We start from the raw sequence: 16,681 nt of genomic DNA on the forward strand, positions 1-16,681 counted from the left end.
ATTAACTGCAACATGGATGAAATGGAGAAACAGATGTATTACAGTACTCTTAAATATATATGCCCAATACAGAAAGCTGATTTGTGATGGGTACAAAGCTCGAAGCACTCTATGCAGCACTGACAAAGAAAATGAGATTTTGAAAGGGCTACTCACTGAATTTATGGTAAGATCACCTCATGAAAAAAGAATTGGTGGAAAGATGTATCAAGGGGCTGGAAAACAGACTGAGATCTCAAAGATTTGGATTGTCTTGACATGTGCTTTTCTGACAAACTGATGGAACTGTTTGTCAGAAAAGCAGTACATATGGAAGCAGCTGGATGAAGGCCTATTGGAAGGCTAATGAAATCCTGTACACAGGACAGATAAAGACTTAGACCTAATAGGAGTTCATAAAGCAGGAGCAATAGGTGTGTAAATATAGGAGAGGGTTGTTGTGGCGGAGGGGTAGAACTTGGAAGATGTAGAACATTTCTGTTGCTTTGGCAGCATTCAGGATTGTGAGACCAGTACTGCGAGGGCAGTAAGAAAGAAGTAACATCCTAAATGTAGTACAAATAAGACTGCTGTACTACAGGCAATAAAGAGCATATAATTAGTAAATGGCTAAAATTACAACACTAAAAATTTATGCATTTACAGATAACGGCATGTATGATGAAAATCAAGATTCTAAAGAAACATGACAATTAAATACTGAAAAGTAAGGCTGGAATGGTTAGGAGAATCATTTTACAAATGAGGAAGTACCAGAGATGTGGTGATCAGAAGCTGGAATATATACTGACAGCTCAAAGATTTGAGATGGTTCGAGATTGTGATTTAAAAAAGGGTGGAGGTAATCATTTATATAAGTAGTACATAAGGGAGTGGCAGGATGCTGACGAGGGAAAAGAGTCGGATCCGGAAGGATGAGCATAGATACGGCCTTGGACCCAAGGGAAAAGATCCAGATCATAGAGGATTAACACAGATAAGAACAAGGACCTGATGGATATTTGGGTCGACAGTAAAAATGACAGACTAAAATGGAGAAATTCACCAGACAACTAACCCCATAATGAAAATTCTTTATGTAAAAACCTTGGTGATGAGATGTCTATAGACACGAGTCTTGCCTTCACTGCAAAATGAAGATATAACAGCCTCTTTTCTTCTACAGACAAGGGTCCTATATGTACAGTTATATGAATGCTCTCCCTATGAAAAGGTATTAACCCTTAAACGCCGAAGCCCTATTTACAAAAACGTCTCCCGTATGCCGGCGGCGTTCAGGAGCTAGCGCCGAAGCGGAAAAAAAGTTTTTTCAAAAAATCACAGCACACTTAGTTTTTAAGATTAAGAGTTCATTTTTGGCTCCTTTTTTTCTCATTGCCTGAAGTTTAGTATGCAACCATCAGAAATGAAAAAAAATATCATTATCATATATAAATATTGGAATATATGACAGCGAAAAAAAAACTCGTATATAATTGTATACAAATCACGCTGTAAGCAAAACTGTTAAAGCTAATGAGTTAATTTTTTTTAGTTGTATTGTACACTAAATTGCGATGATTTTGGTATATAACAGATTGTAAAATAATTAAAGCAACACAGAGAAAATATTATCACAAAATGATGCATGAATTCATAACACGTGGACATAAAAAAAAGTTTTGTTCAAAAATTCACCATAAATCGAAATATTGTGCTAGAGACTCTCCAGTTGTTTCAAAATGAAAGAAATTGATTGAATATTACTAGACTGTAAGTTTTTTAGCTTACAATTGCATTTTTTTACCATTTCGATCGAGTTAAATTTGACCGAAGGTTGATTTTTTTCTATTTATCGTTATTTATATGAAAATATTTCAAAAATGGTAAAAGCTAAAAGCATGATTTATTATTTGTTGTATTCTACATGAAATTGCACACATTTTGATGTATAACACTTTATGTAACGAATAATATAAAACGGCGAAAAAATTACGAAAAGGTGACTCAAGAAATGCTAGGATTTTTAGCGGAGTTCGCGCGTGCAGATGGAAGGAAAAAGTTTTTTTCAAAAATTCACATTAAATCAAAATATTGTGCCAGAGACTTTCCGTTTGTTTTAAAATGAAGGTAAATGATTGATTGTTACTAGAATGTAAGAATTTTGGCTTACGATTGCGTTTTTCGAGCATTTCGATCGAGTTAAAGTTGACCGAAGGTTGATTTTTTTCTATTTATCGTTATTTATATAAAAATATTTCAAAAATGGTAAAAGCTAAAAGCATGATTTATTTTTTGTTGTATTCTACATGAAATTGCCCACATGTTGATGTATAACACTTTATGTAACAAATAATATAAAACGGCGAAAAAATTATGACAATGTGACTCAAGAAATGCTAGGATTTTCAGCGGAGCGAAGGAAAAAGTTTTTCAAAATTCACCATAAATCGAAATATTGTGCTGAGACTTTCCGTTTTGTTGCAGAATAAAGGTAAATGATTGATTGTTACTAGAATGTAAGAATTTTGGAAAACTACGATTGCGTTTTTCGAGCATTTCGGTCGAGTCAAAATTGACCGAATGTTAAAATTTTGTCAGTTATCGTGATTTAAATGAAAAATATTTCAAAACTCTTAAAAGCTAAAAGAATGATTTATTTTTTTGTTGTATTCTACATGAAATTGCGCACATTTTGATGTATAACACTTTATGTAACGAATAATATAAAACGGCGAAAAAATTACGACAAGGTGACTCAAGAAATGCCAGGATTTTCAGCGAAGGAAAAAGTTTTTTCAAAATTCACGGATGCCTCAGGACACCCCGATGCTTCCTAGGGTCATAAAGGCACGGGATGTGGTCCTTGGTCCCCCCTTCGGTCACATGGCCCACAACACGCGTTGAGAAGCTGGGTCATCTTGGGTGCTTGGTCCTCTCCAGCATCCCAGTCTAAAACTCGTCTCACACGCTCACTACCGACAGGCAGTATGCTCCTTTCACGGCCCTGACGACGTTGGGACATCTCTGCAAACGTCCTGTTGCCTCACAAATACGCAAACACTCGCCAAAGTTCTGCAAAACACGGATGCGTCAAAAAATCGCTCTCGGACGATGCAGAGCTGATGCTCTGGTGCGGGAAGGAGGAAATTTGCGCATGCGGCGTCTGGGTGACACTTATAAACAAAACAACAGCTTGATCCGTGAACTCCCAGCATCCCTCAAGGCGCGTGATTTAAAACCTTTCGCAAACTAGGCCTATAATTATTTTTCCGCGAATATTTAAAAAAAGCATTTTTAGTCGACGTATGGTACGTCCACTTGACACCCAACAGACAATTTTAGTCGACATATGGTACGTCCAGTAGGCGTTTAAGGGTTAAGACACTGATCAGGACATCAATTCTAAGACTTTATATTTCGGACTAAAGATATTACAAGACATTAAAGGAATATGAAGCTAAAATAGAAATAGTTATTATAACAGAATCAAAGGAAAAAGTGCTATACAATTCCATAAGGATGAAACACATGCACACATAAATTATCTCTTAATACCTTTTGAAGTGATCGCGCAATTCGAGTTGCCATCTGATCAACAGATACAGGTGTACGATCAGTTAGTGTTTGCAATGCCTCTCTTAAACCCATCTCGGGAAAATGTGGTAGCAAGCTCCTATGCCTGATGCCAGCTAAGTGATCAAGTGTGTGCATAGAAGCTGGAAGGTCACCTCGACAAATTGGTTCCTCAAGTGGTGTTCCTGGGCTGACATTTGGTACCAAGTATTCAGATAAACTGGAAATGAGAAATATAAACATTTATCATCCTTATGTTTTAGAAAAAAAAAGTTTCAAGTCAATAAAATTTTAAAAAATGGATTCATTAGCTTGACTCCAAGATGGAAAAGAAAATTATTCCAATATGCCAGTTTTCAAAATTTCAAATTTTATTCATTATATATTCACATGATAAGATTAAAATTCTAAAAGCGTTTATGATTACCTAATACAGTACTCTGCCTAAAAAATCACATACAAATAAATAAAGAGACGACTAAACCTGAAAACAAACTTCAAAAAAAAGTTTTGTTTCAAATAGCTAATATTACCAAAGCTCACTGTCACTATTCTTGGAAAGAACATGCCTGAATACTAATTACAGTACAAAAATGCAATGACAGTTGTAAGGCAGAACTTGGATATCACCTGCAATTAAATTTTTGTATAATGCTACAAGAAATGTTTTACAAAAGTACAAACAGTCACAATAACAAAAGCTAAACTATTTTCCTACAATGACTACACTACTAACAAAAGGCGATTTTGACAAAGCTGCAAAATCTATTTTGGGGAGGGGTCTGTCATCCGGTGAAATAATCCATTCAGCACTACTTCAGATAATTCCTAAGTGAAGAATGCCAGAGAAAAGCAATGTGTTGTAAGCCATTAATTTCAGAGCGAGCCCAAGAAATGGAGTTGCAGTATGGTAAAGGTGAGAGATTGTCACAATCACGGACCCCTGCCCTATAAAGATTCCCAGTTTCAAAGTCCCAACGAGAGAGGTGCCGATACTGCCCATGCACTACCTCAAGGACTGTACACAAGGCAATGCTAGCCGATTCCATGTTAGCACTCACCCACCAGAATGATACCGTGCGGGAGGGAGAGAATGAAAAACAGGTGGTCATCGTGACATACCCTCCCCAGAAACAGGATTTTTCTTGTCAAAACCTTTTCTGGATCGGTCCCGCGGTCACCCGTGAAATAATAACAGAGAAATAAATATCATTCTTATGCTATTAAAGACAATGAACTGGCTTGTAAGGGGAATAACTTAGGGCAGTGAAGGGGAAAGACTAAGAATCAGAAAGGGAACCAGAGAGGGACAAAGTTCCTTGCAGGAATTTAAGAGCTGCAAAGATTTCAAATAGAGACGTTGGAAACTAGAGACTCCACCCTGAACATTTGGTAAGGTCCTGAAATTCATGTAATGAAAATAATAATGTATGGCCACGTCTAATACCATGAGTTTGAATTGAACCTGAATAGGCTTGTATTAAGAAAATACAAACTTGCTGCCTAATAGCAGACAATAATGACAGTAATTCTCGCCCTCTTTCTAATAAAGAGGCCTGACAAATTAAGAGGTCCTGTCAAATAAGCCTGTAAGGAATAAACTGGGCACAGAGACAGACCTGTGAAAGGGGAGACTTTCCAAGGTGACCAACCAAAATGAGGACCTTCAACTTTAGCTAGAAAGTTAGGGTGAGCAATTCGCAACACTACCCCTGATGTGGGGAAACCAAATGGTTGGTTCTGCAGACAGGGCAGACAGTACAGGGATACTAGCACTAGAAACTAAGCTGGGATTAAGATTAGGGTCTCTCCCAACAAGGAAAGGTAAGAACAAGATGATTGTTGTTACCGGCCAACTCCGATACATTACCAAAAAGACCAGGAAACCAAATGTGGACGGAGTACTGGTTCAGATGAACACAGGCCTTAGGGCTGAAAGTTAAGGGCCTGTGAGTTTGATTTAACAAAACACTTTCAACATGTGGCTGCATCATTACTGTAGCTTCAGAAAATATGTGAAGAGTGCTAGTTACTTAACTGCAGAACCATTACTGCAGCAGAGTAGAATCCCTGTCTGATCTTAGAAAAACAGTAATAACAGGGACCAATACCAGTTTCCTCTAAACTGTAAATTTAAAGACTACAAAGCCAGGGCACCAGAACTTTGGAGGGAGGCTGACACAGGCTGAGTTTATACCACTGTGGCAGTTTTGTCAGTAGATTTGGAGCACCAAGGTTTCAACCCCAGAAGGAGTGGAAACCAACTGGCTCCGGTCTGCTGGGGAGTTACTAGAGCCACTCAACCTTTGAATGTTCTGAACTTGAAGGACCTAAATAACAGGTTCACTGGGGGGACAGATAAACAATCCTCCACCCGGCTCAAACCTAACGACACTGTGTCCGTGGAGAGCTAGAGGTCATATTAAATACACAACAAGATAGTTTGTGGCTGAATGGGTTGCAAACAGACCAACCTTAGGTCCGGAAATAGATCAAAACTACCTGAATGACGCTCCGCCTGAGGACTATTCCGACACCAGGGGAGGCTCCTGGATAGGGGAACTGTAGCGCACCTTTGGACCCCTTTACGAGAAGCGGGCGGCAGACAGATGCCACTTGTGTCTGTTTCAAGTGGCGGAGAAGATGAACCATAACCTGATTGATTCGATCTTTCGACTTCGGAACCCACTTGTTTACGCAGCGCACTACTGCTGGCGCGCTTGTTCAGAACCAGCCTTAAATGAATCCTCCTGGGAGTGAAGAAGTTTTCCCGTAAGCAGAAGACCGCCACAGGCCCCAAAGCATTGATATGGAACTGCCGAACGCTGCCGATTAAGTCCTATGTACTTCATGGAGCTGTGGCCACCCACCCCACCCTACCAGAGAGGTGACGGTGCGTGAATACTGAGGCCGGAGGGGGAAGTTGAAGCCAGCGCTTTGGACTTCAGAAGGAGAACCGCCACTGAAGCAAACTGAAGAGAGCCCAAGACCTTCTCTTTGGGCACGGCGAGAGTGTACGCTTGTGTGATGAAAATGCCTGGTTGCCCTTGCCATTCTCTTTTCCACTTCCACTGATTACAACCACTGAAGGCTACTCCGAATCAGCGATTCCTTCCCTGTACTTGGCCCAGAGACTCCAGAAAGCCGATTATAATGGCCGCACTTCTCCGCAATCTTCGACGCTGGATGTCCAAATGAGCAGGCACTCAGATATGGGTAAAGCATAACCTTCTGATACCGGAGCTGTTGAATCCACGTCATTGTTCAAACTGATAAGATTCTGGGGTTGCATTGAGGAGAGGCATGATCCCGAAGGGTACACCTGCCCCCGCCTGAATCCCAAGAAAAGGAGAGAACCTTCCTGCACCTAAGACGATAGGAAGGCCGGAGTTGGCCTATAGAGGTGGTTACGTGCTCCACGGGTGCAGTAGGGATCCGAACCTTACAATACTGTAGCAACCGAGACTCATCGCATTGAATGAGGGAATATAAACGGGACAAATCTGGAAATATATTCCAGCGAAGGGAACTTCTTTGGCAGACTGAAAAGTCTGCCCTTATGACACAAGTGTCTCACTTTCTTTAATACCTGTTTTTAACAGACCTTTCACAAAGTCCTCCAGAAAGCCTTGGTCAGGAAGTTGACAGAACTTGATTGGGGGAGGGGGACAAACAGTCCAGCTCCACCCCAGGCCTTGATAACACACACTGGGCCCAGGGACTGAAGTTCCACTGGCCCCGAACGGTACAGCCTCCCAGCCCACCAGAGAAATACCACTGGGAGGAGGCTTGCTTGCCCCCCTGGAGCCTTTGCCTCCCAATTTCTCGGGAGAGGAGCAGGATGCTTCCCCCTCAGATAACCCCGAGGCTCAGTGCCTCTGGTAGAATGCCTAGTAGGTAATTTCTTCTTGGCTTGGCTCGATGAAGTAAATGAAACTCAAGAGACATATGGGGGAGGCGGAGACATATGGGGAGCCACTAGGGGCTGATGTTGGTGAACCAGCACACATCAAGTGAGGCTGGGAGTGAGGTTGACTGCTGTCCAGGGGCAGAGCTCGAAGAGCCTGCACCACTGTCTGAGCAGGGAGGCGCCTTTAACTTGAGCATGAACTTTCTGCCGGATTCTGGGATAGGCCCCACAAGTACAGATTGTTTCTGGCTGTAGGTAGACCTAACGAGAACGGAGGGCTCTGATTAACATTAGTAGCCCCGATGACAGACCAGACACGACACCTGGGGAAAAGATTAATTCCCCAGGTGAAACTGTTCATATAAGTCTTTTCGGCTCAAGGCGGAACTGGCTGCCAAAAGATGTGTTTTCAGCCATCCATCCGCCTTCGGTGATGAAATTAAACAGGTCCTGCAGAAAACCTGACAAGAGGGATTTTTATCAGACCCAAACAACGGAATCGCCATTATATACCACAGACATTGTTCTTAAAGTCAAAGAGTTCCAGACCTGCAAGCCTGTCTCAACTTGTTTCAGCTCGTGGGAATCGACCGGAAGCTTAGGAGCTACGCTGAATAAATTAGAAGCGTAGTTCGAGAATTGTAAGGTTTTACTTCAAAACAAGCTCTGTTGATAAGAGGCTACATTCGATCACAAGGGTAGGAAGCAGGTCTCTAAAGAGAACCCAAAGACCCCTTTGCTGGCGTGAGCTTGAAATTCTCCTCGCCTGGCACTCTGCCAGAATTCTCAACAGAGACGACAGCCCAGTCCCTAGGAAAGATGAGGGTTTCAGGGATCTTGTCAGATAGATACCATGCCCCTCTGCCAGTCTGGCAAACCGGATAAGGGATACGCCAGACCGAAGGGAAGAATGCACTCCGCCAACCTTCAGTGCCCACACCTCGATAGAAGGGTACCCTTCATGCTGGGAAGCATAAAGGGTTAGGCGCCAAAGGTTCCCCAGACCGGGGGAAAAGGGGTGGAGGTGTCCGAACGAGTAGGATTCCGAACGGAGCAGGATTTTTTTTTTTTTTTTTTTTTTTTTTTTTTTAAGGTGATCCATTATTAATGAAACCTGAGATTAATCCCTTTGGGATTTTAAGCCCTGGGAAAGGGTGCACGGACCTGCGAGGCAGATAGCTGGTTAGATAGTTTTGATAGTTTGTCAATGACCCTCAAGTCGAGCTCCTTATATGAGGCCCGTAAAAGAAAGTTCTGCAACAAAGGAAGGAGGGGTAACCGCCAACTTGCTTGGGTTAGGGGTCCTTTCCTAAGATTTGTGGCCTAACTCAGGACGGCACCGACCAGAGATCTGGTGACGCCCTTCGAGGGGGCCTCGGAGCCGGGTCTTCTCTGGGTTTTAAAAAAGGTCTTTCTTGACTGATTTTCACCAGGGACGGTAGACCAGAACCACCAAAAGGGATGAGGATCTGAACGAATCCCCTAAAGGAAAAGCAAAAGAAGGAAGAGAGCTAAGCGGGAAAAGTTTGTCTCACTTATTCCCGAGCCAGCGGAAAAGGTTTGTCTCACTTTATTCCCGCACCTACTTATCGCTTCCCGGGACGATGTTCAGTTTCGAACGACCAAGGCCGCAACGCTTTTCAGTAAACCTCAATTAATAGCCAATTTATTTTAAGAGGACCGGTCATCTCTTTGACCCCGGTAGTCAAAGGCAGCAACTTTTAGCAACTGACGCTAGATCTGCGCCGGGAAAGGAAGATTACAAAATGTCCACCGAAAGACATAGGGAATTTCCGCTCATCTACGTTTCGCCCGAAGCTGGACCGACTAGAGGGTGGTGAAGCTTAAGAGTTACAAGACTGCGCTGCCCAGGAGGGGGAAAATTAGACCCCAAACACCGGAGGAGCAACTATTAATAAGTCATATGAGACAGAGTTTAGCAGAGGAAGACCGACAGGTGTGATATGAAACCTACCGATTCATCAAGAATCTTGCCCGAGAGAGCCCAAACACCAAAGGAGCGACCATTAATAAGCCATGAGTGAGGAGTTTGGCGGAGGTAAAACCGGGACAGGTGTATATGAAAACCTACGGATTCATCAAGTAGCCTGCTCGAGAGAGGTATAGCGCGGCATCACAACCTTCCGGTGCAAACTATAAATTCTCCAACACAGACCGCAAGACCGAATGGGAACCACAGACTCCGTGGGTCGCTGGCTTGTTGCAGATAGCGACATTCTGCACGGACAAACCAGCTTGAAAGCGCATGAGATATGAGCATGTTGGAACGATGCCGAGAGCAGAGTGACTGTGAAAGGTGCCGACTTAGCCTAGTCAGACCAGGAAAACTGAACTGAGTAAACTCGAGAGAAAACCGACTAACAGTACAAATTCACAGACACAAAAACAGAGTCAACAAAACATTCGGAGCTTACTCATGTTTTAAAATTATGACTAATACAAATATAGTGGGAAGGTTATGAATTGGTTGGAAGTATGCACTTTCAGAGCCAAGAGTGATAGCGGTGGGGATAAACACCGACCGCAACACTATAACCGGGCGGAGCGGTAAGCAAGGAGAGCGCCCAACAAGATAATGAAACATCGAACAGGTAGTTAGCAAAATGGAGGGGGAACGCCAGCAAATAAACAGAAGACAAAGTTAGGTGGAAAACGCTAACTGGCTCGTGATGAGATCCCAAATGTCGAGGTGCGACTGGTGAAGCACCACGCATGAAAACGTGTCAACGAGAAAAGAAGGGAAGGGAAGGATAGTCGGAGGTTGGTAACCCAAAGTAGGTACCAGGGTGGACAGCACTGGCGCCCAGAGATCCTCAGGATCTCCCCCTGGAGCTGTGGCACGACAAGAGCGAGAGAAAGAGGAGGAAGGCAAACCTCTCTGGCCAGGGGAGAGCAAAGAAAGGTGCAATGGAGTATGAACAGGAGTGGGGAGAGCACTCCCGGTCACCCTAAGTCTCAGGGTGGGTGCCAGTCGACAAGGTCAGACACTCAACACCGAGGGACAAACCAATCAATGCAGAGGAGGGATGTAGGCTGACAGCAAATAAAGTGATAGTAGTTTTTCAAGCCTTGTACGTTAACAAAACCTTGAAATGAACCATGGGGAGAGAGAGCAAAGGATTAAACGGGAAGAAGGGTTTTGATAACAAATATAGCTGGTAAAAAGACCCAAAGAAGGATTGAACTAGGATAGGCTACGAGGTAAACCTCGCTATTCCAGCTTTTATCAGGAACATTAGCCTAAGTGAAAATAAAACAGGAGAGGGTGGACGTAGGCTATACCCAAGCCAAAACCAAACAAAGGGAAGCACCAGACATAAAACACATACGCACAGATCGAGATCGCACTTCTAACGTTTTTTTCCCTGAAGGAAAAATGCTACACCCCCAGGCTGAACCTAACTGAGGCGATGCAAAGGAAGGAAGCCTAGAGAGGGATAAAGGCTAACTAACCAAACAAAATAAATGTATAATATAACAGAAAATTACTATATGGTACATGTAGGGAGGATAGGCAGGCCCAACACGACATGAACGCAAGGGAAAACATCGACTCCAGTTATATAAAGTACCCAAAATAATCAACAAATTTCAAAGCATCCCAGCACAAGGTCAAAACATAAAGAGAATAATCTTAAATGTACTAATGAAAATCATGTTCCCGGTAAGCTTAGAGAAGTGGAGAGTCTAAAATAAGGCATAATAAAGCCATAATAATAAGCGAATAATAGCCCTTTAGGGGAACCACGTGAGCCTAAACAGCAAGACCAAGATTTCTGACAGCAAGGGAACATAAAATTCACGAAATTTGTACTAAATTGCAAAACAAAGCAAAAACGTAACAGTACCCAATGGAAAATAAGACTTGTGAAAGCTAAGAGAAGTGAGGGACAAAATTAAGCACAGTAAAGCCATGATAATAAAGGGCACAGAACAAACATAAAAATAATCAAACCCACTTAAATTAGAATCATAAATTGGGAATATATCCCAAACAAGAAAAATTACAAATAAATTAATAAAAACAAAACATGCCACCAAGACCGAAGAGAGGTCAAAGGAGATGCTGCGGAGAGTGGAGATCAGACGGCGTTATAAATCCTCAACACAAACTAAAGGAAAAGGGCCATGACTTCAATTGCCTAAAACAACAAACACTGGTACTGGTTGCTGAAGAAGAACCTTTATGGGATGCCATAATAGCTAAACAAAAGGCACAAAAATAAGGAGCACAACGAAATTACGTGTGAACGAAATCGCTGCTAAAATGGAATGCGGCTAGTATTGCCTTGTGTACAGTCCGCGAGTAGTACTTGTATCGGCACCTCTCGTTGGGACTTCTTTGACATTGGGAATCTTATAGGCAGGGTCCCGATTGTGACAATCTCACCTTACCATACACCTACCCATTTCTGAGTCGCTCAGTAGTAACCCCAGCTTTACATTTAGCTTTTCTCTGGTATCTAGCAACAGAATTATCTAGAAATAAGTGCTGAATGGATTATTTCACCGGGTGACATGGGACCCCAATCCAGAAATGCCTTTATTCAGAGTACTACAATCTCAAATACTGTATAACCTATAATTCATTAAAATGAAAATGACAACTAGTAACATAAGTACGAGTACTTACTCAATATTCTTTGCAGATACTGAAAGCCATGTTGAAGTAAAATGTTTTACATCACTTAATTTATTAGCACGATCACAAACATGGGGAGGTGGAGGAGGAGATGCAACTCTTTCTCGTACCCTCAACAAGACATCTGGTAGTGGATCATCTTCAATGACAGAAACATCTGGATTTGGACTAGTGTCTGCATCTGCTGTTGTGAGAGTAGCATCTTCTGACCCCAGTCCAATGCGTACATGGATCTGCTTATTTAACTGCAAAACGGGTGAATACTGTACATCTAATTTTAGTAATTATTCTAACATTGTTAGCAACTAAAATATCACATACTACACCAAATTTACTATGAAGCATAAACATGTACAGTACCTCTAAAACAACAAATGGGAATAACAAGGATAGAACAAGAGACTAATATGCAATTAATACTGATGGTTCCAAACCATCATCAGATATAAGAATTGCTGCCATATTACCTAATAAAGCAAAGTAATTCTCTTTACCAAACATGTTTTTTTCCATGACAGAACTGTGTGCATTAGGTTCTATAGTACAATTGTTAAACAGAGGCTACCACAGAAATTTGAAGTCTCCAGTGACTCTTCAAAGACATAAAAGCCCCTCAAAAACTACACTACTGTCCTGAAACTTCTGTACAGGAAATAAGGTTTTCATTACAATGCATAAAATTATAAAAAGTTAGTGCAAATTTTGAAATTTATTGGATCCCTTCCTATGTGGGTATAGAGAGATATGAATATAATGATAAAGCAACCCAAGCTGCAATTACTAATGACCATATCAAACACAACCATTTCCATTAGTGACTATACAACATCTCTGAAACCAGTCATTTTTTATAGTGTAGTCGCTTGTTTCATCCTCAAGGAGTTACCCTTCCATGGTCTACCAGAGCTCCTTGGTGATCAAACTAATATCAAAGAATTATCTTTTAGTTGGTCTCATGGTCAGGTATTGTGTCATAGTGATAAACACTGTAACACATGATGGAGTATGGAATGGACTCAAAGATAAGGGTGAGCTTTTCCAAATCTTTACAGCAAGGCTGTAACCCAGGTTCTTCCATCGCCAAAACCTGCTTAGAAGAAATGATTAATGTGCATGCGCAGTCCATCATATTGTCGACAACAGACCTGCGCGGACACCAAGAAGCATTACTCTCCTTGGTCAATGCAAGTACAGCTCAGTGTGATTACCAGTGCTACAAAATCTCAGCTTTTCTCTGATTTCATTAGCAACGATCATGGAAACATTTGAAATAGCAAGTAAAGTGCTTAATTTTAAGTTCCAGCTAAAGTTTTAGTGTTAAATCTTTGGAATTGGTAATTAATTTGTGTGAAAACCAGAAAACAGGCGTTTCTTGGTACCACATGGTTGGCATGTACTCATGATTGCTGATCGCTAGTTTTAAAAGTGCAAATTGTTTTAAAGAATTTGTCGTTCTAATTAGATGTTTTAACTAAAATAAACATTTTAACTAAAATAAACATTCCATAAATTATCATTAATATAGAAAATCCTTTCAGATTATAAGATGTCTACAATAATCACCTTAAGTGAGAATAATTTAGACTAAACTAATAGTGGGTGTTGTTTGTAGCTATAACCTAGGATTACATATCTTAAGTGTGAACTAAATAACCTGGATTAAGTAGTGACCTAAATTAAGGTAAGAACCCATTAAGACATACCCTATTTTAGGCAAAAACAATAGCTTCAGCTATAAGGCCATACAGTATTAGTAAAGTTTTTCCTTTATATAGTCACACACTTTAAGCATTGATCTAAAATAATCCAGATCAGGCAGTACCTTGCAAAGGTAGTCCCAGGTTATTGGCGCTAGGGGTTCGATTCGACCGCGAGACGTGATGATAACCGAAATTCGACAATAATAGCACCAATCCCTGGTTATCAGCGCTGATATCCAATTATCGGCACCAGGGATAGTGGGGATCGGCGCCAATAAGTGGGGATCGGCGCTAATAACTGGGGAGCAGTGCACAACGAGATCAGTGCCAAACCGGTCCTCATCGCTAGACAAGCCCCGTAAAACAGGATCGCCAATAACCGAGGCCGTCGATAACCAGGGACTGCCTGTATTAGGTTAAGTGATAATCTTTTATGAAACAATCCATTATTGGACTCGCTTCAGTCTAATACAAGTAACCTACGACTAGATGAAATAGTAATCTGTGCTAGATGAAATGGTAGCCTAGCTTTAAGACTATATATTAAGGTAGCCTAGATTAGAGTAAGTGATATCCTGTTTATAATGTTACATATTGGTAAGTTACTGTTTTTATATAGTAGACCAAATAGCCTAGGACTGGATATAATCAACAACCTGGGTTAGACAAAAATGGTAGCCTAACTATAAGGTTACATATTAGTAAGTTTCTGTTTTTTTATAGCCTATATATTTAACAGACTCTAAAATCATCTTGATTAGGCAATACCCTACACTAGGATAACAGAGAACATTTTAGGAAATATTCTATTATTGGTCTAAGTGGTAGTTTAGGCCAAATAGCCTACGGTTAGATATAAACAGTATCCTTGGCTTAATAAAATGATTACAGTAAAATCCCCCAGATCGCTTCTCCCTCACGATTCGCAGACTCACGACTGCGGGTTTCTTGTAGAACATATCTACCCATTATTCATGGAAAATTCGCCCATTCATGTATTTTTAACTGGAGAAATATTCACTAATTACTGTACTGTCATATAATTTTTATAAATAAATGCACTTTTTGTGATAAAACTATTAAAATACCCAGGTATAAGCATTTTTACAGGTTTAAACTATCAAAATGGGCAGTTCTAAGTGTTTTTAGAGGGGTTTTAAGTATTTGCGGATTTTAGCTATTCGCGGGGGGATGTGGTACGCACCCCCCACGAATACAGAGAGTTCACTGCACCTAGTTTTACTCTGAACTCTGTTTTGTTCGCCTCGTGTCAGGCACTACATTTCTGCTTGCAAGAGTTACTGACCTGTCTGTTTGTTGTTGAATAAATCAGTAAGTTTGTAAATTCAGCCTCTTACTCATGCACTTCACTACTAAGTACAAGCAGTCCCCAGTTATCAGCGGGGTTCCAATCCCAACAATGTGACAATAACTGAAAATCTCCAATAACTAAAAATCAGCAATAATAGTGCCAATCCGCAGTTATTGGTTCATATAACTGGGGACTTTCGGAACTGATAACCAGGGATCAGCAATAACAAACGGGGAACGGCACATATTGACACTGAAAATCCAGTTATCATCATCACTATACAAGCGCCATAAAACCATATCGCCGATAACTGAGGCCGCCAATAACCGGGGACTGCCTGTAATACAACCATATACTGGTATCAGAACTCACCTATTATTATTATTAAAACAGTTTAACCAGACCACCAAGCTGACTTTCAGCTCTCAAAGGACTGGCCTGAAGGATTACAATAAAATACCAGGTCTAGGTCTGATATTTAATAAAATATGTTACAGCTATACATTTGTAATCAAATTAGCCTGTAATATTGAATATACTATCTATATAGGGGAATACACACAATTAGTACTAACTAGTTTCTAATAACAACTTATTTTATATCACTACATTCATTTTTTGCCAGTGGGTACGGCCCATACCACCTGCCATGAGCACAGTCCTTGTGAAAAACAAGGAAAATTTGGTTGGTCACCAGATATGTTTGAAATTTGTATTATGCTCCTGGCAGCAAGTTTTAAGGAAGAAACGGCTCCTTTTAAGGTGTCTCGATGGGTCCTAAGGTTCAGTAGGGGTGAGGAAGGGGGAGATTATGTCTTTCTGGCAGAACTCTGACAGCAGATATTTAACCCTTTCTTAGAACAAGATCTATGTTTGGGCCAAAACCCAGTAACATCAGTCCCCAGTACCTCCCAGGTTAACACTGCAGAGGAAGTAGAGAAATCTTTACATGTGGGTGACATTCTTACTAATGAACATGAAGTGGACATTGCCACTGAAATGGCCCTCCTGAACCGAAAAGGATCAGGGACACAAATTTCAGCCACCCATGGGAGAAAGCCCTATGCAGCTATCAGAGGCTGAAGAGGATCTTTCCTCCAAAATGGAAGTTAAAGAATTGCAATTTCCTTAGAAGGAAAATAGACTACCTGGGACACATTGTTGGTTGAAAGAGGTGGAAGTAAATGACTTAAGATTAAGTCAATCAAAGAGATCCTACACCTCAATGGAAGAAGGATGTCAAGTCATTTTTGGGATTAGAGGGTTTTTACCGCAAAACCCAAGTATATAAAGAATTTTGCAACAATATCTGCTCCGCTGACGGAGTTATTAAAGGAACACGTGTCATTCGTGTGGAAAAGGGCAACAACAAGCATTTAATGAAATGTTAATGCATTCTCCCTTACTTAAGTTTCCCAGACTTCAGTAAAGAATTCTTTTTAGCTACAGATGCAAGTCACACTGGTGTAGAGGAGCATGCTTAATGCAAAGACATGATAATAAATATAATGCTATAGCATACACAGCAGAAAGCTAAATTC

At 41.0% G+C, this 16,681-nt stretch overlaps 1 protein-coding gene across 1 annotated transcript in view; it reads right to left on the bottom strand.

Annotated features, from left to right (window-relative positions):
• The window catches only part of LOC136839101 (tetratricopeptide repeat protein 17), a 234,977-nt gene that overhangs the window by 26,840 nt on the left and 191,456 nt on the right, over window positions 1-16,681 (bottom strand). Inside the window, exons 16-17 of the mRNA XM_067104750.1 lie at window positions 12,120-12,373; window positions 3,538-3,775 (exon numbers count right to left, since the gene is read on the bottom strand). Coding sequence (XP_066960851.1) covers window positions 3,538-3,775; window positions 12,120-12,373 — 492 coding nt within the window. The remainder of the gene's footprint in view (window positions 1-3,537; window positions 3,776-12,119; window positions 12,374-16,681) is intronic.

Source organism: Macrobrachium rosenbergii, chromosome 1 (genome assembly GCF_040412425.1).
Source record: "Macrobrachium rosenbergii isolate ZJJX-2024 chromosome 1, ASM4041242v1, whole genome shotgun sequence".
Taxonomy (NCBI): domain Eukaryota; kingdom Metazoa; phylum Arthropoda; class Malacostraca; order Decapoda; family Palaemonidae; genus Macrobrachium; species Macrobrachium rosenbergii.